General features: G+C 51.3%; 1 protein-coding gene across 1 annotated transcript in view; it reads right to left on the reverse strand.

The window, feature by feature from the left end:
- The window catches only part of KSR1 (kinase suppressor of ras 1), a 161769-nt gene that overhangs the window by 74468 nt on the left and 61263 nt on the right, over positions 1-26038 (reverse strand). Inside the window, exon 2 of the mRNA XM_053892770.1 lies at positions 1672-1812. Coding sequence (XP_053748745.1) covers positions 1672-1812 — 141 coding nt within the window. The remainder of the gene's footprint in view (positions 1-1671; positions 1813-26038) is intronic.

Below are 26038 nucleotides of genomic sequence, written 5' to 3' on the forward strand. Positions count from 1 at the left end.
TCTCTTTAAAATTACAGCACACCTCAATATGGATTTGCCATGTTCCAAGTAGATAATGGCCACATTGGCTAGTAACTACCTTACTAGAGAGCATAGGTCTAACCCATTAGAAATTTAAAAAAAAAATTTTTTTTAATGTTTATTCATTTTTGAGAGACAGAGAGTGAACAGGGGAGGGGCAGAAAGAGGGAGGCACAGAATCCGAAGCAGGCTCCAGGATCTGAGCTGTCCGCACAGAGCCCAAAGCGGGGCTCAAACTCACAAACCGTGAGATTATGACCTGAGCTGAAGTCGGATGTTCAACCAACTGAGCCACTCAGGCACCCCTAACCCATTAGAAATTTTAAAAAAGACTTAGGTATTGGGGGGAAAATCTAGAAGGAAGTATCAAAATCTTCATGATTACAGATTTTTGCTGAGTAGTGGAAATAGGTATGTGATTTTTTTCCTACTCTGTTTTCCAAAGTGTCTATATGTAATCAATTCATATTGCTTTTAAAACAAGAGCAAAAGTTGGGCACCTGGGTGTCTCGGTCGAGTGTCCAACTTGGGCTCAAGTAATGATCTCGCAGTTCATGAGTTTGAGCCCCACATTGGGCTCTCTGCTGTCAGCATGGAGCCTGCTTTGGATCCTCTCTCCCCCTCTCTGCCTCTCTCTCTCTCTCAGAAAGTAAATAAACATTAAAAAAAAAATTGGGGCGCCTGGGTGGTTCAGTCGGTTAAGCGGCCGACTTTGGCTCAGGTCATGATCTCGCGGTCCGTGAGTTCGAGCCCCGCGTCGGGCTCTGTGCTGACAGCTCAGAGCCTGGAGCCTGTTTCAGATTCTGTGTCTCCCTCTCTCCCTGACCCTCCCCCGTTCATGCTCTGTCTCTCTCTGTCTCAAAAATAAATAAACGTTGAAAAAAAAAAAAAAAGAATTAAAAGAAATAGCGAAAGTCAACTTTTTAATTTTAGAATCAAAGGGATTTAAAAGACCTGACTGGGTGAATTGCACCTGCCACACACTGATTTATTGATCCCCCACAAGAGCTGTCCTGTACCCCTACGACCTGGCATAGGGTATACTCTTCATGCTCACCTGCTAATTAGTTGGCTGGTGGGTGGGTGGGTGGGGAGGTTGGAGGGAAGGGAAGAGGGCAGCAAGGAGGGAAAACAGTACCGTACAGCAGATATAAGAGAACACTAAACTCAGACCCTTGTTTCCAAACTCCAAAGCTATCACTTACTGGCTGTACGACTTAAAGCGAGTTACGTAACCATCCTGTGCTTTTAATTTCCTCAAATATAAAAAGGCAGCAACGACAGTAATTCCTTCACGGGGTTTTGCGAGAATTAAGGGAGATTATCCAGACAAAGTATTTACCACGGTGCCTGTCACGCAGCCAATGTTTCCAGACGTGTTGGCTGTTGTCCTTATGGTGAATCAAGGAACGATCCCTGGGGTCAGGCTGTGCAGCTCATACAGCAGTGGCACCCAGGACACATGCCAGAGCCACATTTACCCTGGGTCCCTCCCGCTACTGCTGTCCTCCCAAGTCCCCTTTGTGAGAGGACAGAGCATGGCTTTTCAGTCACAGTCACGGCGGAGCCAGTCCCCGGGTTTGTGTGGGGCCCCTTCGCTTGACAATCCCTCCCCTCACCCGCTGACCCGAGTTCCCGCAACCTGCTTACCTGCACCACCTCCGGCCTCACATTGAAGGTACACAGCCAGTCACTGAAGCGAGGGTAGCTGTTGAGTTCTGAGGTCCTCTCGCCAGGAGCCACACTCAGCTTGCATTGCTGCTGCTTGCAAATGTACCGAACCAGCTTCGCCTGTGGGGAGCCCAGGAAAGAAAAAGCCGGTTCATTCGGGGCTCATGCACGTGGCGGCCCCGTACACGGGAGCTCTGGCAAACACAGCAGTCGGCGGGATTCCCCAGCAGTGAAGGAGGACACGGGAAGGAGGAGGAGAGGAGAGGGGTCTGAGAAGGCCAGCGGGAAACCGGGACGACCACCCATCGGCCCCTCCTCACCCCAAAGCTGGCTGACACTGCCTCACCCTCGGGACTACGCTCCTCAGAGAGCGACGGGCAACACTGTTCAGAACAGAGAACGGGGTTAAAACAGAAGAAGGGCTTCCTGCCTGGGGAGGGGTGCGGGACTGGTTGGTAACTGAGATAGAGAAGATATGGGGGTTTGGAGAGAACGAGGAACCTTCCACTTAGGATGCTTCCAGCCTAGACTCGCACTGCGCGAGTTGAGATCCGGGGACTCGGGCGCACTTTAGCCCGGTGACCTTGGACAAGTTACTGAACCCCACCCCCAGAAAAAGCCTCCGTTTCCTCCTCCAGGAAACGGGATAATAACAGAACCTCCCTCTCAGGGAGGCTGAGAAGAAATGAGGCGCTCGGTGCGTGACACGCAAGCACACCCAGAGCAGGCCATGCCTTTGGGGACGTGGCCTTACTGGCAAAGGTCCTTGACTCGGGTTCGCCAACGGGCGGAACGTGTGCAAATTTCAGACGCGTTTTCCAGGGGAAGAGGGTCCACGGTTTTCAAAAGCCTCTCAAAAGGCTAAAACTTCAATGAAGTAAGCTTAAATAAGGATGGCCTGGCTGAGGTCAGCCTGGAGCTCTCTCTGACAAACGCTGGGCTCCAACAGGGTAGCCAGCACGGTCCGAGGAATGTAGGGGGGGGGGGGGCGGGATGGGGGCGGGGAGCAGGTCACAGCCTGGGGCTGATTAAAAAAAGAAGGGCTAGCTGACTGGAACAGATGGAAATGACTTCACGGCCCCCAAGAAGAGGGACCAGGGAGCTGCCCGGGCTCGGCTGAGATCCAGCGACCCAGGGACCCCATGAGGGCTGCCGTCAGGCTGACGAGACTCCAGCCGCCTCCTCTTGGTGACTTGCAAGCTTTCCTGGAAGGCATGCATCACCTTCAAAGTCCTGTGCAGGAGCCTTGCCATTTGGGGCCACCTCCCAGTTCTACCTCTCTTTGAGGGTTTATGTTGTTAATTCACATTCCTTTCTTCCCCCTCTGTAAGTACCTCAGTGTATTTCTCTAAAGGGTATGCACTGTTTTTGGCAACACAGTCACTATACTAAGAAGTAATACTAATTAATGACAACATTTCAAATATCTAGAAAGGATCCTAAATTCCAAACAGGAGCTCTTGACCATTTTGGGACCACGGGCAGCTCTGGCCTTCTAGGGAGGTAGCCCTGGTCCCTTCCTAAGAATAAAGCTTCAGACAAAGCACTTGGGATTATAAAGGGGATCAGTTAGATCTAAAGACATTTCTCAAAACGTTATTTAGAATGGTGGTAGAGTACTAAAAGCCCTTCTTCATTAAAGCACCAAATGAAAGCTGCCAGTGGATCTCACAACTATGATAGCTTTGAAGCTGCGACGTGTCAACTACTTTTTTAGATATGGCCACAACTGTAACGTGATATGCACACAGCTGTGCTTTTCGCTGGCGACTGAGTCACACGTATTTGCTAAGATGATTGGGCCTTGTTGCCTACATCCAAACTGAGTAACGTATTAAATTTCAGTTAAGGTTAATGAAAATAAAGGCTCCATGTATTCCCCCTCCAAATTCACAGACGCCCTGAATTCTATGCACAGACCCCAGGTAAAGAATCCTTGTGGTCAGTGGGATGTGGGGCATGAAATGAGACCCATAATGACAAGAAAACCATTGCTTCTCCATCAGCCTCTCTGAAATGTCCCCCCAGCAACTTGTTTGGCCCCAGGCTCACAATCTGCTAGACTCAAGGGCACTGCCCACCCCCTCCCCCCCCATGTGACCCTGAGCACCGTGAAGTCCTGCTGTCTTCAGAGGGCTCCACGGCCACCAGGCACAAGTGTTCGGGAGGGAACAGTGAGGCAGGACAAAAACAATGCTACTCGATTTACAGTTTCAATGTTGAGTGAAACCTACAGAGAGGCAAACCCCTGGCCCCTCTGTACCACGTGCCCCTCAGGTACCCAAAGCAGACACTGTTAATCGAACATTCTCTCCAGAGGCCGGCAACCCCAACAAGAAGCACATTTGCTGTCCTATTATGGAGCCTAAGTCCCCTGGGGAACATCTTCAGAGCACGGTTAACAAGAAGGTGTGAGTGCCCCTTTCATCCTGCAGGGTTCAGTAGAGGCACTCACGTGCCCAGCCTCACCCTACAATGATCTATCCCTCCCAGTGTGACCAGAGGCTGATTCCAAAATCAGGGCCCTCTATGTTCCTTCCCAGGCTCATCTCCACTCCGCTCCCTGCCCCCGACCCTGTCCCGCAGGCATACACTCACCTAGGAGGTATTCCTCAAATATTTCTTGTACTTTCCTACCCCTGGGCCTTTGCTCAAACTGCCTGCAGTGGCTAATTGTGCCTCCCTCCCCCAGCACCACGGGGCTGGGCAGACTTCCCAGGCCTAGTTACAAATCCTGTCTCCCCGTCTACACCTCTTACAGCAGGCTGGGCAGACTTCCCAGGCCTAGTTACAATCCTGTCTCCCCGTCTGCACCTCTTACAGCAGCCCCTGATCACGGCAGCTTCACGTTCGAGCTTTGGCCCCAGTTGCCCCCGACACAGGTGAGTTCCCAGGGCAGCAGACAGCACAGGCTTCGGGGTTGAACTGAAATCTGGATTCAAATGCAGGTTTGCCGTTTTAAGAGTTATGTGACCTTGGGGAAGTTTGTTCATTTTTCTGAGTTTTGGTTCTCTCACCTATACAGTAGGCATGACGTTATCTAGCCCACGGTCCGTTAGGGGGATTGAACGATAGTACGGAAACCCCCCCAAGGCTACGTAAGTCCCCCTATTATTACATGTCAGGGCAGGGACCGTGTCCGCCTCATTCGTGACTGTCCCCACACACCTATTACTGCACCTGGCACATAACATGTGCTCAAACGGCCTGAAAAAGGAAGGTGGGAAGGAAACCCACAGGCCTCATCCCCGCGTTAGGGCACTTCTTACAGCCGCTTCTTCCGTCCATCCAAGCTGCTCTCCAACCACAGCTTCGAAGAGCTGACCGAAGAGAGGGCCAGACATCAAGTTAACTGTACAGAGTCAAAACCATTCTTTTCCACGGTTGGGCCACAGGCGCTCAGAGCAGCAGCAGGAAGGGCCATCCACCACTGGCATTGGGAACTGAGGACCAGACCCCTGGGAGCCAGTTAAGAACATGTCCACCCTACGTACAACTTTGGCCATCCCAGGTCAACTTCAAGACTGGCCAACCTGGCCTCAGCGATGAGCCAGGGGCTTTCTCGACCTCAGCCCCCAACATATCTGGCCCCTTTCAGCCTCGAGGACCTCTGCCCAGAAGGCTCTTCCCCATGACCCCTGAGCCACAACTCAGCTTAGATACCCTGCCCAACCCCTTCAGCCCTGTTCCTTAGCCCGCTGTCCTTCTCCCCCACCAGATCTCACATCCAAGTTCTGATTCTAACATTTTACTTGTCTGCTTCTTTTCTGAGGCTGTACACTCCATAAGGTCAGGTGCCTGGTCTGGGTTCTGGGTCCCCACCGGGAACCGGCATCGCTCCTGGGACGCACAGTTTGCTACCGTAAAACCTTTGCTGGATGAATGGGCGAATGAACACGCAATCCATCTTGGAGCCCTGACAGGCACACGTTTACCAGAGCGACAGTAAAAATACCAACCGCATAAGTGTTAGCTCAGGAGCTTGAGAGTCTCAAAAACCAAGGCAAATTCCCAGAAGAGGAATGAGCAGCTTTTCTTAAAGGCTGCGAGAGATCCCCACTAGACAGCACAAAGCAGGGCCGTGGGTAGGATGGTGCAGAACTTGAAGTGACTCCTCACTGCACCCCATTAACAACCCATATGCCTGGCCAGCTGCGGGCAAGGAAAGCGGGAGACACGCAGTGCGTCGTGACCCGTTTGCGGGCAGGTCTGGTGTCCTGGAGGCTTCTAGCCCCCCAGAGCTTGCAAAGAAACAGCATCTGTGGGGCTTGGCTTCTGCTGAAGTAGCAAAGCTAGCCTCATTCACAAAGGATGGAGGTCCCTGGCCTGCAGCAGCCTCCCTCCATCTGAGCAAAACAAGCCTGCTCTCACTTTTTGGAAAGCTGGTCACAGTCACAGAAGCACCCAAAGGGCTATTTTCCCAGACAAACCACAGCGGGGCCTGCCAGCCCGGCCCCGGGGGCCTACAAGGGTACCGTTCATAGGGAGTATCATTTTTTCTCAACCACAAAACCACGAGACATAAATTTTCCGGAATAGAAAAAGCACCTGGGGTTTCAGCAAAGGGACCGACAGCAGGAGGGAAAGAGTCATTGGCCCTCTGGCCACCAGGGAGGGCCCTGGGCTGGAACTGAAGTCTCAAACCCCGCCCCCAATATTCTTTTGCTTCACTGCGTGTGTGCCCCACCCCTGTCCTGACACTCAGCCTGCCTTACAGAAAGTACAGAAGACCTTCAAGGGAGCCACAAACAGCTGGCAGGGAGTACCAGACGCGAGGCACACAGCAGGCACTAAGTGTCTTAGGCCGAAAGATCTAGGCCCTGGTCCCGGCCCTCACATTCAGATCAAGGATCTTGGGGAAAGTCCCCCTTAGCTTGGCTCCAATCTCACCACCTATAAAAAGGGTCTCATGTTATGGAAGTTGGGGCCAGAGGAGTCACCGTATACAAAATGGCCTGGAATGAGGGGAAAAAGAAAAACAAAAATGACAGGTCTTCATCTTACTACATTACTCTTGGTTGCTCCAACCATAGCCAAGAGGCAGCACTCTGGCTCCAGACAGATGGACCTGTCCCCTAACCCCCTTGCCACCACTCTCCCTCTGCAAGTGGATGCAGATTTAGCCTGTCAGACTCAGTTTCCCTGGCTGTAAAATGGGGTTGATCTACCTCAAAAGGCTGCTGTGAAGATTTACATGAGAAAACATGGATGTAAGATGTTCAGCAAAGTGACTGGGATGAGGAAAACGTGTGCGCAGGGAGCAGCGACCTCACCTAGCCAAGCCTTCAGGTGCTCTTACAGCCTCCCTGGGCAACAGGGCCGATGTGGGTGAGATCGTACCCATTTCAGAGATGGGGTAAAGATGACCCTGAAGGCTGGCATTGGTCGTCCTCAGGGCAATGCTGGTGGAACTCACAGATTAGGTCCATTTCTCTTTTTGCATACATTTTTTTTTTTAATGTTTATTTTTGAGACAGAGGGCATAAGCTTGAGCACGGAAAGGGCAGAGAGAGAGGATCCGAAGCAGGCTCTGCTCTGACAGCAGAGGGCCTGACACGGGGCTCAAACTCACGAACCATGAGATCACGCTCTGAACCGAAGTCAGACGCTCAACTGACTGAGCCACCCAAGCGCCCTCAGGCATGAGGGCCAAGACCTGGCTTACACACTGTGAGCAGGAGCCCTCCTGCTCACATAGCCCCCCTGGCAACACCAGCGGGCACAGAGGGAGCGCAGTGGCATCCCCTCCAGATCACCTCCTGCAGCTCTAGCGGGACTCCAAAGCAGGCCTCCCCAGTGGAGGCTGCCCTGGGCACGGCTCCCGTGGAGGGGAGGCTGATCACACATCCCTGAAGAGCAGACACCTGTCGAGCTCCCAAAGCACGTGCCACCGAGAGAAAGAAGCTTCCACAGGGGCAGGAAGCAGCTCCCAGAATGGCAAGGGGCCCAGGAACCCGAGAGGCCTCTCGTGTCTGCTCTGCTCAAAGCTTGTCCAAACCTCCCTCCGTGTAGGTGTCCACGGCTCCCAAATCCACCCTTCAGAGAGCATCACAGCTGTCACGGGCGACCCACGGACCCAGTCATCTGGGACACGTGCTCCCCTGCGGCCACGCTACCAACATCCATCGGAGGCGGCCGCGGTGGGGGGCAGCGGTCACGGCCGTGCCTCCAGAAGAGAGAGAGGGCGACACTGGCTGGAATGGTCTCCCAGCAGTGACCTCCCGGAGGCTTCCCCAGGGCGGTGGGACGGGGCCAGCCATTGTGCCTGACTGGCGGGCGGTGCGGTGGTAATGACCCGGGAAACATTCCAGTGGGGATCACACGTGTGCCCACGCCTGCCGTGTACCACCGCCACCTGTTCCAGCTGGCCGGGGGCCACGCCTCCCATTGTTAACTGTTCCATCACCGGGAGAGGGAAGCACAGGCTTAGCAGTCACCCAGAACTTAAGTTCCACCCCCTGGTATGCCTCACTTACCAGAGGCGCGGCCGTGGTTAGTTTACTTCATCTCAGTCTCCCTGCCTGTAAAGTGGAGAAAATGACACACGCCCCCTAGCACCGCTGAAAATTTACTGTGGGATTCACGGACGCAAAGCGCCGAGTCCGATGTCCAAAATACAGGAAGCATTCGCTAAACAGGATGCTCTCGGTATTAGCCCTGCTCAGCCTGCAAGCATGGCCTTGAGGAAGAGTGTGAAGACTGTTGACCAGTGCCACCTGGATTATACGTTATGCAGGCTTTTGCACCTTTGCGGAAAACACGCAAATCAACTGGCTTTGCAAAAAAAAGTCAGCCACATCCTAACACCGCAGGGCCCGGGATGGGGAGGTCCCCATTTGGTGACCCCCAAGTCTGTGATCCAGGCTATGCAAGTGGCCAGATGCCAAGACATCTGTAACCCTAACTCTGACTCAGACATGGGCTGCTCAAGCAGATAGATGCTTGCCCTTCCCAGTATCCCGGGTCTTCATGTCTCAAGCAGGGCAGGCTGTTTGGTCTATGGGAGAGATAGGACAGATGCTGAAATATAAACGGACAAATGAACCCCACGCAAAGACAGAGATGGACACCAGATTCCTGAGAACAACAACACGCTCTCTCAATTATGCATATCGTGTCAGTATTCAATTATCAGACCTAGTAGTTATAACGTCTCTTCTACTTATGTGGCGACTTATCACTTTCTCTCCCTCTTCACGGATTCTCAATGAAAATTCCAGGAGGAAGGAACTGCAGTGGACCCCTGGAGCGCACAGGAGTGATGTCCCAACCTCCACATAACCCCAAAGCTGGCAGCGTCCCCATGCATATCATTCTCCCCACAAAACACAGTCGAGCCTAAATGAAAACACCACGGACCTTTCTGGACCCTTGGTGGGAGGTACCATGCGTGCAACATCAAGTCAAGAGAGAGAGAGTGTGTGTTGAGATGCGGACGCTGTTCAGCCTGCTGGGATCGCTCGCTAGCTAAAGGATGTCCACTCACCCTGCAGACAGCATCGTGCAATTCTAAGCCCAGCCTCAGCACAATGGTAAGGGTGGCTCCCCACTGAGGGTCACTCACAAAGAGTCAAACCACATATGCCAAACCCATGCGACTTAAAGATGTGTTTTAGGATTCCTGTCTTACAAATGAGGAAACAGGGGCACTGAGAGCTTTCTAACTTTCCCGAACCACGTAATTAAGGAAGGTATTCAGACCTTGACCCAATGCTCTGTTTCTTACCATATCCTCTCCCAAAATAATGGGTCCTGCTACCCACCCACTTAGCTCACCAAGCGGTCCTAACCAGCACAAGCAAGATGCCAGTGGGTAGGTAACTCTCTCTCGGTCAGAAGCCCCAAATCCGGCAACGCCCAGATTGTTGCAGAGGGTGAATCCTCTGAATAAAAGCCATAGACTTTCCCACTCTCCAAATGTGTCCAGTCACCCAAGTGGGCCACCGCTTCTGATCCAGATTTGCAAAACCCATCATCTGGGCTACACCAGATCCCTGGCTCCAAACCAGCTCTGAATTCATTACAACTAGCCACCACCCGCCTACTACCTGGAGCCACCCCTGTCAAGGAAGTCCTAGCATGCTTTGCAGAGCGAAGTGAGGCACTTGGATGGCCACTCCCTCCCACCTCCACCCCCTTCCCCAGGCTCACTCAGTCCTCCAGCCAGCAGACTCCCTCCTCCGAGGTGGGCAACACTGTACTTTAAGACGACACGGACAGCAGTCTTTGCTAATGCCAAGCCCCTGCCTATCCCATCCCAAACTTCAGGGAGTTATGAAAGCTCTTGAGGCTTACTCTGGCCTTCCCTAGACGGTTCCTGACACTGTGGCTCCTTCCCAGGTACCTCCAGCCCTGCCCAGGCCTTCACGCTGTTCCTCTTACTTTTCCTACCCCTTCCCCACAGCTAGAGAACACTTCTGGGGACTTCCTGCCAGCCCAAGCCAGCTAAGCTGTCTGCTCTGGCTGCCATGGCCAACGTATTGCAAAATGATTTCTGAGAACATAAGAAGGCCTCTGAAGGTCGTGACGCAGCTGACGGCTCTCCACAGAGGCACGGGCCGACCACAGCACTCTGCTCCAAGAATACCAGAGGCAGCAGCGCTTGGCCCCCAGCACTGCTGAGCCTCCCAGAGCCCTCAAGGGGACCCAGAGGCTCCAGGGGACCAAGTCGGGGCTGTTCTTGGCGAGCAAGGGGCAGAGAAAGCAAGAGTGCCAAGCAAGTGGGGCAAGGAGAAGAGAAAGTGACCTCAATCCCCAAGCCGGTCATTTTGCAATCAGTCATCCTTCGCCCAGCTCTGTCCCGCGACAGTGCTCTCCTGGGGAAGCTGCCAGCCATGTGCATTTGTGCGGAGACAATCTCCCCGCCAAGCCTCCCACTAGCAACCCCGTCCTGACGTCAAACTCAAAGTCGGGGAACTTCAAATACAAACAAACAAGTCTGCCCCAGACCACAAGTGGAGCCATTCCCAAGGAGGCCAGGGGTGACAGGGCCACAGCTGGGAACTCAGGGCTTTCTGCCCTTCCTGGACTCCCCTGGAGATATGGACTCCGAGGTCTCACAACAGGCTGCAGATGTGAGTCCCAAGGCCAGGCTGAGACAAACTGGGATCCATCTTTGGCCTCCATGATGGGTGTGAATGCCCACCTGGGGCCCAGCACAGCAGTGGTGACCCCGTCCAGAAGCACAGGACCCCATTAGATAACATCACCTGTTGTAACTGCCCCGGAGGTAAGTATGAGCAGGCAGGGTAAGGAGAGACTGAGGTGATTTAGAAACACTTACAAAGCTTCCTGGGAAAGACGGAGCTGGAGCCGGGGCCAGGATGGATGGCCACGGGCTGGAGTTTTCTCGCCAACCCCCGCTCTCCCATCTCAGGCTCCACTGTGGTCATGAGACTTGATGGGAAAGATTTTCAAGAGTAAGGCATTTATTTCCCTGACCTAAATATCCTAAGATAGCTTCCACCTGAGAAGCCACGGGTGAGTCAAAGAAATGTGCTCATCAGAAAGCAATCTTTAGCTTGAAAAGCTAGTGAATAAATGATCTCGGGGCCACGTTTCCAGTTTCACTTTGTGCCTCAATTCAAAACTATAAACCGGCCCCACCCTCCCCACCCCAGTACTCTGTGTGTTTTTTAGAACCAGAAGTCCCCGGGGGGAGTGGGATGGCAGTGGGATGAACTGGACTAAAGCATGAGAAATCAAGATACCTGCTTCACCCCCTAACTGCCCTGGGCCTCAGGTGATTGCCAGATTCCTAACTGACGCAGCCTTGGTCTCAGTTCTAACACACCCCATAGGCCTGTCTGAAGTTCACCAGGCCCACAGAGGCTGGCTTAGCCCGTAACCCCTCAAGTACAAGAGGTAATCCCAGAGAAGTCCGGACACTGCGGGCTGCAGCAGACCTGGGTGCGAATTACTGAGCGGGGGGCGGGGGGTGGGGTACCTAGAAAGAAAGGCAGAGGGCATATCTAATGCAAAGGTGGAGTCCTGCCAATGGGACCACGCCCTTAACTATCCCTGAAGACCTGGTCCCCTGGAAGCTTCTAGAAGGGATGGGGGTAGGGGAGGCACTTCAAATTCTGATCTGAAAGCACCTGCCATGTGTAGATTGTGCCGGATGCTGGGGATATACTGTTTGCCTAGCAACTCGGGTCGCCACAGAAAAGGATAAAGGGTTATGCAGGGGGCAAGGGGCAAGGGTCAAGAGCAGGTGAGTGGCTCAGGTACCAGAGATGACCTAACGTGATGGCAAACTCCCCCAAAGTGATAACAGCCATCGCATCAGGCGTTGCTCCTTACTTACCCAACGTCCATTCCTGATTCGCTCCTCACTCACAGACCGATTTTGTCTTGTCACAGTGCCCAGTGATGAACCGGTCAGAGTCAGCGGTGCTCTACCCTGACTTCGTATCACAGGAACATGAGCCCCAGCCTAGATTCCCATGGGAGGGGGTCCCAGCATGGCTGTCGTGATGAGCCCGTCCCCACTTCTGGCCTCCGTTGTAGCTGTGTGTGACATGTGGCACTTCTGGTCCATGAGACAGGAAGACCCGTCTGCTGGACCTGCTGGGAAGTGTTTTCTTTCCTTACAGGTCGGGCAGGCTCTGGGGCTGTCCCCCGCCTCCTTCCTGCTTTCAAGACCTCAAGTGCCAAGAGTTGTCCGGAGAATCAGACACACTGGCACTGCTGAGCTGCAGCAACACGTAAGCCAGCTGACTGCAAACTTCTCACTGTAGGAGGAGCCTAACAGCCTATTTGTTGAAGTCACATTCTCTGTCACTTGCAAAGGAAAGCTGTCCTTTTGGCTAACACTTTTTTTTAAGTTTTATTTATTTTTGAGAGAGAGTATGTGTGCACACGAGTGGGGGGGGGGGGGTGCGCAGAGGATCCCAGGTGAGCTCTGCCCTGACAGCAGTGAGCCCAATGTGGGACTCAAACTCACAAACCACGAGATCCTGACCTGAGCCGAAAGTCAGATGCTCAACGGACTGAGCCCCCAGGTGCCCCTCTGCTAACACTTTTTAAGCCCATACTATTTCAAACCTCCTTCTAAACCTTCTAAGGCTAATGTTTCTAAGCCTAAGGCTTCCTGTTGGCTTCCAGAAAACCTACAAAAGGGAAAAGTATCCCTTCATCCTTCTTGGGACCACATGGTGTCCAAAAACATTCCTTCAAAAGTCCTTTCAAATTTCAAAGGGCAGATATATTTTCATGAAGACCAATTTGTCAATGTTTTTCTTTTTTGGTTTGTGCTTTTCATTTCCTAAAAAAATGTTTGCCAAACCCACATTCACAAAGATGTACTCGTGTGCTCTATAAGTTTTGCAGTTTTATCTTTTTTGTTTAGGTGAGTCTATGATCTACAGAATTTGAAGTAATTTTTGTATTCCAACACTGTTTTTGAGTTGGATGTTTTAAAACTGGATCTTCCTTTGTGCCCGGCACTGTGCTATGCACATTTTGTGTACTATCCCGTCCAACAGCCACAAGAAACCTCTGATTGGTGCTATAATCAGCTCTGCCACAACATAGGTTTATGTACTTGCTGTGGGATCCCAAGGGGACTGGGTCTAACTATGGGGTGAGGTGCTAAGATCCTTGGGAAGGCATCAGCAAGCTGGGGTAGGCCATGCGGTATGGCCCACAGACACAGGGTGAGGGGCTGAACCTGCACTTCAGGTTGGGGGCACAGCATGAGCAAAAGACCAGAGTAATGACAGAGCCTTAAAAAAAAAAAAAAAAAAAAAAAGACACAGCAAATAGCCAAAGAGTACAGAGGAGGGGGAAAAAAGAGGAGACCAAAGTCAGCCCACTCATGCAGGTCCAGGAAGGTTCTGGAAGGTTCCAGAAGGCCACACTAAAACATCTGCATGCAATCTCACAGGCATGGAGAGGGAAGCAAAGGAAAAAAACGTGATCAGATTTGCATTTTTGAACGATCATCATTCTGGAAACCATGTGGAGGACAGATTGAAGTGGGTGTGGAGCAACCAGAGAGACAGGAGAATCAATTAAAAAGCCACCGCAATTCAGCAAATGACGAGAACAAAAGGTAATTTAGTTAGTGGCAATGTGGGTGTAAGGGAAGGAGCAGATTCTGGAGAGGTTTTATTAGCATTTTTACTATAAAGAGAAGACTTCCCTGTTTGTCCAGGGAATTTCTGGCACGCCAACACCCTGGAATGCAGGAAGCTGAAGGGCTGAGTTTCTCCAGCAAAAAAGCTAACAGAGCGGAGAGCCCATGTGTCTGATTTACTGGGACTTGGCGCTTCATATGGGGGAGGGGGCCTGCTACCTGTTGGCAAAGCCACCTGTCCACGGGCAGCTCCCAGCCCAGGTATCTCCCCACCCCTGAGCACTACCCCTTCCCCTCGTCCTGGGCAGAGGAGAACCCCGTACCTGCCGAGAGCAAAAGCCACTCCTCCAACAGTTCCATCTCCAAAGTCCCTGCGGCCAGAGAGGTGGGTCAGACAGACAGAGGCTACACAGGGGCAGCATTTGCCCGGGGCGGGGGCAGACCTAAGAGAAGCTTTCTCCAGCCAGCCTAGGGCTACTGGTTCTGTCTGGCCCTCCCCAACCCATACATGCAGGAAACATGCTACCCTATTAAGGGCAGTGGATCCAGCTGGTCATGGGGATTAGCACCAGATAGATCCAAGTTCAAATCTCACCCCCACCCCCTGGGTGGCTCAGTTGGTTGAGCCTCCGATTTCGGCTCAGGTCATGATCTCACGGTTCGTGGGTTCAAGTCCCACATCAGGCTCTGTGCTGACAGCTCACAGCTTGGGGCCACTTCAGATTCTGTGTCTCCCTTGCTCTCTGCCCCTCTCCCGCTAGCGTGCTCCCTCTCTCCCTCTCTCTCTGAAAAGTGAATACACATTAAAAACTAATAATAAAAAAATCTCACCCCCATGCTAAGCTAAGGGACCATGGGCAATTGACAGAATGTCTCTGAGCCTTTATTTCCTCTTTTGTAAAGGATGGGGCGGGAGGCTCAAAAGGTGGCTGTGAAGACAAAAATGATATAATACATGCCCAGCAGCTGGACTCTGCTATAAGTGCCCAGCACATATCTGTCCCCATCGACCTTCTCTGCGGCCTCATTCGTGGGAAAGCCTGGGATCTGACAGCTGACGGGCAGACTGGGATCGGAGGTTGGGGGGGAAGCCTCAAAAGGCAAGTGTCCCAATGCACGTGTCGATGATTGATCTGTTGACACACGTGCAGTCTCCCCGCGGGAAAAGGGAGCACCGAGCGACAGAAACAAACAGCTCAGAGCGCGAGGTATTCTCCTCCAACCGCAACCCGGGAGGGGACAGCATGATTTTCAGTCAGTAGATTAAAACCAAGCACTCCTAAACCACGGAGTCTCACTAGGGCCACTGCAGAGGAAGGTGTAAAATGTATGTATATATATGGGGTTTGAGATGGAAATGCAGTGGGGCTGATGTGACGTCAGCTCTGGGAGACAAGGAGCAGTGGAAGACCACCCTCTCTAACGACTGGCCAAAGACCACCGGATTTCTCCGCCGAGCCCTGTGTGCCACAGCTGACAGGGCGCGAAGTGGGCTCACATCCTCCACAAGACCACTAGCGGAGAGCAAGAACGGGCTCAGATAACAGAAAGCCACTGACGAACCAGCCCGGGAATGCCAGCCAGCGGCAGTATGGCGAGGGATGGCCGGGCGCTCGGGCTTAGAGCCTAACAGACCCGAGTTCCAATCCCAGCCCTACCTGCTGTCCAGTTGCCTTAACATGAGCAGCTGAAGTGAACCTTTGTATGCCTCATTTTTTTTTTTTTAATTCTTTTTAATGTTTATTTATTTTTGAGACAGAGAGAGACAGGGCATGAATGGGGGAGGGTCAGAGAGAGGGAGACACAGAATCTGAAGCAGGCTCCAGGCTCTGAGCTGTCAGCACAGAGTCCGACACAGGGCTCAAACTCACGGACTGTGAGATCATGACCTGAGCCGAAGTCAGATGCTTAATCAACTGAGCCACCCAGGTGCCCCTGTACGCCTCCATTTTCTTGTCTCTAACATGGGGTAATAACAGTACTGCCTTCACAGGAGGGAAATGTAAAGTGCTTGGCCCTAGGCCTGGAAGACTGTTAACACTCATCACCAGCCACATTTACAATAAAAATTCGAGTTCCGTGTTATCGTTGAAAGCAGCTAAACTGACATGTTTATTGCTTTAAGATTCTCAGACATGTTCCTGGGGCGCCTGGGGTGGCTTGGCATCTGGCTCTTGACTTTGGCTCAGGTCATGATCTCACGGTTTGCTTGGGATCCTGTCTCTCCCTCTCTCTCTGCCCCTCCTCCGTCTGCTCTCTCTTGTCTCTGTCTCAAAACAAATGAAAATAAACTTTAAAAAGCTTCCTTAAACGCGTTCCTGAAGGACTCCATTTACACGGCAAATCCCAAGCTACTCCCATGTGTTCCTTGAAAGGGGGCAAATGAAGACAAGGCCAGGTGAGGCAAGAGCACGCCAAAGGGCAGGGCCTTCCTGACCCTCTCTTTATTTCCAGGAAGTCAAGAGCAGGTCAACAACCGTACTACATGAGCCCCTGCGAGGGGCCGGAGCAGAAGAGCGAGGCAAACCAGGACCACCGTTAAGATGCACACAACTGGGGGCACCCGGCTGGCTCAGTCGGTAGAGCAGGAGGCTCTTGATCTCGGGGTCGTGAGTTTGAGCCCCTCACTGCAGGTAGAGATTACTTAAAAAAATTAAAAAATAAACTTTTTTTTTTTTAAAGACGCACACAACTTGAGGAAGCAAGGCAAGGAGAGCAGGGGAGGGGCGGGCAGAGCAACCACCGGGGCCTGGCACACAGGCTGTTAACGGGCGCTATTCTTTGACACAGCTTAAAGACACATGCTCGTGCACACCTGCCACCCTGGACGAGCTCCAGCTGGGCAGAGAGGACCCATTTCCAAACAAACAGAGCAGGTGGCCTGCCAACCTCCCAGGAAATCAACTGACCGCAACTTATTGCAGAAATTAGGTAAATCACACCGACAAGACGTTTAACATGCGCCAGACACCCTTTAAGTGCTTCGTATATACTGTCACTTACTCCTCAGAACAAACCTGTGAGGCAGGCCCTAACACCAACCCCATGTCACAGTGGGGTAAACTGAGGCCAAGGAGCAGTCCCAAGTCACATAGCTAATAAATGGCAGAGGGAAAATCTGAACCCAGGCAGTTTACCTGCTGAGTCCATGCTCTAAGCACAGGCTCTATGACATCCTTGATTGACTGACGTGTTTGGGGCACCGACTGGGAGCCAGGCCAGCACAGAACATCTTTGTATGAGGATCCTCATTTATAAACAAGGACTCAGAGAACCCAGAGTCTTGGGTTGAGAGCCAACTTAAACCCAGGAGGACCTAATGCCCCACCGCTGCCCCTCCTGACTCAACGCACTGGGTTTCATCTTATCCTAGGCCGCCCTACACCAAGCTCTACCCACTGTGCTCTACCGGCATTGGCATAGGTAGGCACATCACTTGTGCTGCGCCCAAACCCAGGTGAGACTCTGCCACCTGGCCAGTAGGAGGCCAGAACCTTCTAGAAGGCCTAGAGGACCAGAGGAACCTGGAAGAAAATCTCCCAGCCTTAACCCTCTTCCTCCACAAACAGTCCTTCCCTCCTCAGCGGCCTACTCCTTCCTACCTGTCCACAGAGAGACACAAAGCAAGACCCTACTGCTGGGTCTCCGACTGCAAGAGCTGTGCATATTTAGCCGTCTGACGTAATAGCTCGAGGTAGAGAGATGCACCCAGGCTCTTGCATCAGACCCTATTTCACTCACACACAGACCTCAGGGCAAGCAGTGAGCCCTGTGGGCAGAGCTGGCCACACCTCAGCCCCACTCTGCCGTGCAAGACGGCACCTGCCTCACATCCCCAAGGAGGCCAGTTCTCTGAAAGTCCCTTTCCCGGTGACCCAAATACTTGAATCGCCCTCCAGATGCAGAGAAAACTCCAGACAAACCCTGAAGGGCTCCGGGTCTCCTGCCTGCCAGTCTTTGCAGTCACCCCTGGCCGAGGACCGTGCCAACCAGGAGGAGCTGTTGGCAGGATTCGACCCTTCTTGACATCTCTGAAATATCTTTAAACCACAAAATCCTACAGTGTTCTAAAATTAGAAGAGCCTTTAAGGTCACTTCACATATGTAATGAACGAGGAAACTAAGGCCCAGGGCAGGACAGAGACTTAGTCACACAGAAAGTCAAAAGGCAGTGCCAGGACAGACTCCCCGGTCTCCTGGCTCCCGTCCAGCACTCTTCCCTCACTGCTGGATGGCCGAAGGCCTGGGTTCAACCTGCTGCATGAACAAGAAGCTTAGCTGGGCCTCTGGTTCCCTATTCTTACTTAGCAAATTCGGGACTATTTACAGAAGTGTATAAATGCTAACTCATGTCATTGGAGGAGGTGTTATTATACCCACATGGGGACGAAAGTATGACACTGAGACAAACAACTGTCCAGGGCAGGGTGTGAGCCCAGGCAGTGTGCCTCCATAGCCCAAGCCCTGGACTTTCGGGGCCTTTGTAACTGCGGCCCCTCAAGCGGGATCTTGGCGTCAGGACCTCAATGGCATGCCCCGAGCAGCTCTTCAGAGCAGTGGGGATGAAGACAATTCGAGAACTGCTCCCATCCTGGCAGCTCTATAGGACTAATCCAGGACTGATCTGCCACACAGGACCCAAGTCTGGGACCAGCCAGGAAATGGACCCGGGTGTTCACGACAAACTCCTACGGGGACCTAAGAGAGAGACCTGAGCTTACTACCGGGGAGAGCAGCTCTGCCAGGTCTGAGGCCTGTAGCCCCTGCAAAGGCTAAGCCTTTCCTCCCCTGCGTCCTCTGCACCCCGGCACCTAGGAGGGCAGGAGGGACTGGCCAGGCAACACTGAGGTCCCAACGCCCACAGGCCATGATTCTGCACTCCTGTGCGGCCTCCTCAAGGTGAGCATATGAGTTTTCCTCCTACGAAGGAAGCCATTTCTCAACACGTTGCTACACACGGATACTAAGAAACATGAACCAAGAGGCAAATGGGGCACCAGCCACAAAGGGAACAGAACGAAACAGAACGAGGGGAAGGGCTGGTACAGCTCTCTTACGCTGGGAGCGCAGCTTAGAGAAGCTAGAGAAACACTGTGCACGACCTGTACATCCCCGTTCACAAGAGTGACACAGTGGGAACAACCCACAGACCTGGGAAAGCAGCGCCGAGTGGGTTACGGCAAAACCACTTATGGTACCATTAAACCGTTGAACAAGTTTACAAAAACACAGGGAGCTTTTCTGTGTTATTCTACTGAGTGACGAAGGCGGGCCCAAAGAATCGCAGGAGAGATGCTTACAACACGTTGGCCTCGAAACTGCAGCTAAAAGAAAACATGGCAGAATGTCAGCCACGAGCAAGACGCGTCTCAGTGGGAGGGCTACAGGTAATCGTTTTCTTCCTTCTACTTCTCTGTTTTCCAAATGTTCTAGAATGACCACATACTGATTTGGTAAGGTGATTAGCGGTAATTCTACAGTTTAAATTGTCAAACGAGGAAAATGGAGGGTGATGGTGATTCTGTTCCAGGAAGGGGGACAAAAGTCTGGGCAGGCAGCCAGCCTACCTGATGCAGAGCTGTGCTGGGGCCATCACGGCCAGCCTTCCCACAAAAGCCCTGAAAGGATCAGATGGAGCAAAACCTCACTGATTCAGAAGGGAAAGAGGAAGAAAGGAAGAAAACGATGTGACAAGATGACATTAGATTCATTTTTGCTGATTTTTTTTTTTTTAAGAACCATGTGTATCCATCCATCCATATCGAGCACCGGCTAGTCACCCAGCACTGTGCCAGGCCCTCCAGGTAATACAGAAACGCGTAAGACCCAGGGCGCCTGGGTGGCTCAGCTGGTTAAGCGTCCGACTTCAGCTCAGGTCATGATTTCAGGGTTCATGAGTTCGAGCCCCACATCGGGCTCTGCGCTGACAGCTCAGAGCCTGGAGCCTGCTTCGGATTTTATGTCTCCTTCCCTCTCTGTCCCTCCCCTGCTCACTCTCTGTATCTCTCTCTCAAAACCAAACTAAATTAAAACAAACTTCCAGCTTCAGAGAAATGGCAGGTAGCAGGAAAGGGGTCATGAAAAAGGCGGGCTCTCGAATGGGTCTTCAAGAACGAGGCAGAGCCCACAACAGGGTCTGTAAAATAGCCAAGGAAACATACTCACTCATCTCAAAGGGAAGTTCTAGACCCGGGCGATCCTAACAAACCCTTCCACCATAATCACGAGCAAGGAAACACGAGATGAAAACAAACGGGAGTTGTGGCAATGCCGTAGAGCCAGTCCAAATGGTCCCCGGCAGGCGTGGGTGGCGGGAGAGCAGAGCTGGACAGTCAGCCTTCCGGGAAGAGAGCGGAGAAGCAGGCAGTGGCCTTACAAAGTGGCGCTGATTCCGCTTCTAGGAATATGTCCTAAAGAAACAATTAAGCATGCGCGCAGGGCTATTCACAGAAGTGGATCTTAAAATAGCCACCCATGGGGAAGTGGGGAACTACATTTTGGTGTGTTTCTATAGCAGAAAACTGCAGCAACTTAAAATTCCCATTTTTTAAAGAACATTTGGGGCACCTGGGTGGCTCAGTCAGTTAAGCGTCCGACTTCAGCTCAGGTCATGATCTCACAGCTCGTGAGTTCGAGCCCCACGTCGGGCTCTGTGCTGACAGCTCAGAGCCTGGAGCCTGCTTCGGATTCTGTGACTTTCTCTCTCTCTCTCTCCCTCCCCTGCTCATGCTCTGTCTCTCTCAGTCTCTCCAAAAATAAATAAACGTTAAAAAAAAAACATTTTTTTAATTAAAAAAAAATATTTAATGATATGGGCGATGCCTGTGGTATTACAGCCAGGTAACAACTCAAGGGAAGAAAACTACATTTACGCTACAATCCCAATCTATCCTTAAGCCATTTTAAAAGCATTCATTTTTCTTTTTTCAGCTTTGCTGAGGTCAATTTAGTTTCTAGCAAAATAAATGTATCAAAATTTAAACACTGGAAATACAGAATCTTATTTTGAGATTTTTTTTTTGCATTTTCTCTAAGAACATGTGTTCTTTTCATAAACACGTAACGTTATTCAAAAATGAAAGAATGATAGAAGGGATTTTAGTGGGAGGAGAAGGGGGCATTGCAGACAGAAAACAGCAGAAGTCAGAAGTAAAGACCAGGCCTATCTGTGGAGGAGAAAGGACCAAACTTTGGGGCCAGACAGAGCTGGGCTCAAATTCTGGATCCATTATTTTCTGGCCATGTGAGGGGGGTGAGGGGGGTGAGGGGAGATGAGAGGAGGTGAGGGGGGGTGAGGGGGGGTGAGGGGGGTGAGGGGGGTGAGGGGGGGTGAGGGGGGGTGAGGGGGGGTGAGGGGGGGTGAGGGGGGGTGAGGGGGGTATCAACTCTCTCTCAGAAGTCAACAAAGTCAGATCCCTTTCTACTGACCAAACAAAATTCACTCTGGATGCACACAGGGGAGGGAGGAATACTCATTTATGAAACACACCATGGATATTAAGAAGGGAATTTGGGGAAAACAAAAAGTGTCCCATTAAGCCAGTGTACAATGCACCCCCATTTCAGAAACATCACACTCTGAAAAGGTATCTGTCCTAAAATCTAGAAAACATGAACGTTTCTTCTAAGGATGGTGACAACCAGGATTAGACCTGGTCTAATGTTGTTCTTATGTTTCTTGGGTGGTCTGACTTGTGTCCAAAACGAGGAAATGGGCGAGAAGTCAGTTTCTAGTTCCTAAGCAGACCTGTTATGCTATAGGGGTGAGGCCCCACCTTCCACAGTTCTGGATTAGAGAGTACGGCTCTCATTCTCCCTGGAACTCATCTTTCTTTCTTTCTCTCTCTCTCTCTCTCTTTCTTCTTCTTCTTCTTCTTCTTCTTCTTCTTCTTCTTCTTCTCTCTCTCTCTCTCTCTCTCTCTCTCTAGTCTTACATTTAGGAAGAGAATTTAGGCAAAATTCTCAACAGCAAGTTTTGCCAGCATACCTGGGGTGTCCTTGGCCCTGACCACTCCATCATCTTTTCAGATGAAGAAAGCACCAGAAATGCCAAGGTCAGCTGCCTTAAGAGCAAGCAGACACGCTCCGGGAAAGCTTAAGATTTGGAAGGGATCCTCAGAAAGAAATGGCAAACTATAAGCAATCAAGAGCCCCATCCCCCCCCCCCAAAATGCCATGCTTTGGCAAACCCAACAAGATAAATCTTCAGAAGAGGAGACGGAAGCTCAGATCAGTCCCCAATTAAATTTAATCACAGCGGCTAATCCTTCTACGGTGCCTACCATGTGCCAAGCACAGGTCTGAGTACTTAACATGTGATAACTCACTTATCCTCACAACAGAAGAAGAAATATGCACAGAGAGGTTACATAACTTGCCTAAGGTCAGGGCCAGAACTAGTCCTTTATCTCAGTCGAAAGAGGGTGCCTCTGCCTTTAGGGAGACACAGCACAGCTGCGCACAGGGCACATGCCTGGCAAAAGGGGGAGGCCTGGATTTCAGCATCTCTCAGCCCCTTGTGCAGTACACAACCTGGTTGACTATAGCCTGCCCCATCCAAAGTAGTAAGTGGATACAGTTTACTATTAAATAAGTGGTATGCAAATTAACGAAAGCCAGGATTTTTGAAGCACTGATTTGGGTGACTGAGAGCATTCAATTCTGTGTTATCTAGAATGATCAGATTTTCAGCCGTGCTAGGAATGCCCCGACATTTACAGCTTCATGGGCCGAGACTTTAACTCTTTCATCATTTCTAACGAGCATATTCTAAAATATATCCCATCTATCTCTGCAGCTTAGGAAAGAGCACCAAATACAATTTAGCCTTGTCTGAACTCCACTATCACCCCTGCCCAGGACCCCACAGCCCCTGCCTTTTCCTGACACCCAGCCTGTGCCTCCTGATCTCGGATAACCAATCTTTCTCTGCTTCATTAATTGCTCTTGGAGAAAACTAAACGTGCAAGTGGGTTGAATCTCCTCAAAGTTTTGGGTTTGAACCTCCTTCCCGTGGCTTAGTTTTTTTATTTGCTTCTACCTAACTGCTTGTCCTTGATCCTGGGGTCTCGCTGCTTCCCGCTGTATGAGACCCTACACAGAGAAGTTTGCCTCTCTGCATCCCTTGGAATTCATCATCTCCCATGGTCACCTCCTTCCTTCTGAAGGCAGCTGGGGGTAGGAGAAGTGGGATCTAGCTGTCCTTCGGCCTCTCAACCCTCATTCAAGTCTTTCTGACTTTAAGAAAACACGTTCCCAGTTAAGTGTCCGACTTCAGCTCAGGTCATGATCTGGCTGTTTGTGGGTTCGAGCCACACGTCGGGCTCTGTGCGGACGGCTCAGAGCCTAGAGCCTGGAGCCTGCTTCAGGTTCCATGTCTCCCTCTCTCTCTGCCCCTCCCCGATTCACACTGTCTCACTCTCAAAAAATGAATAAACATTTTAAAAAGTTTAAACAAAACACAACACCTTCCCTCCTCTTCCTTCAGGCCCAAAGGTCCTGACACCATCCCTCAGCTGTTCGTTTCTTAGTATTCCATCTGTCTCGGGCTCTCCACCTCACCTGCTCTTGCAGATGCCCCCAGCCTTCGTCTTACTTCCACGTGCATCTTCTTGACCTCACTAGGGCATCTGGCACAGGGAGCCCCTCCTCCTCCACGACATGCCTGCCCCCTGGCTTCCTGGTTGTCCTTCTCCTCTGATGGCTCAGCAGGCTCCTTCCCAGGACGCCCACCACCACCTGTATACCGACGCCGCCTTAACCCTTAACCGGAAACTCTGGACCCCACCCCCCTCCACGAGCTCCAGGCCCATCTGTGTAACTCGTGAATGGACAGCTTGCCTGCGTGGCCCAGAGGCACCTCACACTCGGCAGGTCTGAGCCACCCTCATTCTCTCTTGCCTTTCATCATCTAGTTGCCTCCCACTTCCCACTCTCCACTCTTCCTACCAGAACGCTGATCATTTGTTGGCCCGTTTCCAGCCTCTCGTGCAGGTAGGCGCAGCTGTATGACTAACGTCTGGCCAATGACATCTAAATGGAAGCGTCATATGGTAATTGCAAAAAGAATAGTTAAAGAACACATCCTTCCCCACTTCACCCACCCACTCCCTGGAAAGACGATGTGATAGCTGGAGCTCCAGCAGCTATCTTGGGACATGAGGACAAGGAATGGCAGAGGGGGTGAGCTGGAAGGAATGTGACTTCCCGATGTCTTTGCAGATCCACTACACCAACCCAGGGCTACCTACCTCCAGACCTCTTTTATGTGTAAGAAAATTAATCTGTTTGAATCACTGTGGTTTTACTTTGCTGATGTCACTGTGAATAAAGCTGAATATAATTTTACTAATATTCCATCCAAAGTGGTCTTCTTTTGCATTCCTTGTCTTGGTCAATAACATCAACATTCATATCTGGGGGCTCCTGGCTATTGATTTGCAAATTTTCCCTACTAGGTTATAAGCAACTAACTGACAGGGAAGGTCTCTCATTTTTTAAATAAAATACTTCAAACATCCAAAAAAAGAGAGGGATATAATATATATTCACCACTAGATTTAACAAATGTTAACATTTTATCATATTTGCTTCAGGCATTTTTAATAAGAAATGAAACATTACAGGGGCCCCTGGGTGGCTCAGTTAAGAGTCCGACTTCGGCTCAGGTCATGATCTCACAGTTCGTGGGTCGTGTCAGGCTCGTGCTGACAGCTTAGAGCCTGAAGCGTGCTTCAGATTCTGTCTCCCTCTCTCTCTGCCCCTCCCCTGCTTGCTCGCGCACTCTCTCTCAAAAATAAATAAAAACATTAAAAAAAAATTTTTTTAAAGAAATGAAACATTACAGTAAGGTTAAAATTCCCCTTACGGTCCTCCCAGAACCTTCTACTTCCTCTCCCTCCCCACAGGCAGCCACAACAGTGAAACTGGTGGGTATCTTGCCTCTCTAGGATTTTATATTTTTTTGCTACATTGTCTTGATTGTTTTAACTTTACAGAAACGGTTATCATTACTACACAGATTCTGCAACTTGACTTTCTACCAATCTTCTCTTAAACTAGCTGGGGATGGCTGATTCACGTACGTTGATCTCTGAACAGCTCTACATTATGTAAATACGCCATCATTGATTGACCTATTTCCCTGCTGATAGGCATTTAGTTGTTCCCAGCTATTCATAATCAAAAGCACTGTGATGTGCATCTTTGAGCGCCTGCTTAGTTTTTCTAACACAGACACTAGAGTCGCGAAATTTCTGGCTCCCGGGCACGTGCATCCCCTAACTTTATGAAATATAGTCAACTTCCTTTTTAGAGTAGCTGTGCCCACTTGCAGGCCCGGTGTGAGAGAGGGGCCTTTCCCCCCAGCCATACCACACTTATTTCTGAACCACCAGTTCCTACCTAACATGATGGTGGCGGGAAATACTCCCATTTGCCTCCATATCCACCCTCCCCACCAGGAACATGCCCCTGAATACTCTGAATTAGCTACAGCAGACACCCAGGAATACCCTCAGCCCGTGCTCCTCTCCCCAAAAGGCTGCCTGGCTGCTATGTGGGGATAGACCCCTTTACAGACAGCAACCGGGCTGGGCAGCCAACATTCATAATGGGTGTCTACATTATTCTCCCCGTATCAGATCTCCCTGCAAGGTGGATACAGACTCTTTTCCTTCCTGCAGCATTTGGTGCAAAAAAAGTCCTCTGTATCCACTCCCCCACAATCACTTCGTATGAAACCCACGCCCTCAAGGCCTTCCCCCCAAGCCAATGTGAGTACAGAAAAGGACAGTTTGGGGGTGTCTGACCCACCGCGAGCCCTCCGTGTCTTCCCCAGAGTTCTCCAACCGCTGGAAAGAAGCAATCGCATCTTGGGTGGTGGCTTGTGAGTATCTCCTGATAAAGGAAAGTCCCAGGCAGAGAGAGGGGCCAACTTGTTTATTTCCAAACACAAGCCAGAGATTCCAGCTGCGACAAGTATCCTGGATCTTTGCCCCTGCCAAAGGGAGCTGAGTGGGAGGGCCAGAGGGAGGGAGGGCTGGGGCTGCACAGGAGGAGCTGTGGTCGTCACTTTAGGTAAGCCAGTCTTCCTGAGACCAAGGACACAGCCCCTTCCCAGTCTTGTTTGTCCTGACTCTGCCTGGCCATGCGTTTTTCATCTGGACTCGCTTCAGATGCAGAAGGGTAGATGGGAGGACGACAGAACCCCACTGGACAGGCATCCACCCCCCCACGCCACCAACATTTACTGAACGCCTGCTCTGT

The sequence above is a fragment of the Panthera pardus genome, unplaced genomic scaffold (genome assembly GCF_024362965.1).
Source record: "Panthera pardus isolate Hobbes unplaced genomic scaffold, ASM2436296v1 HiC_scaffold_3, whole genome shotgun sequence".
Lineage (NCBI taxonomy): Eukaryota > Metazoa > Chordata > Mammalia > Carnivora > Felidae > Panthera > Panthera pardus.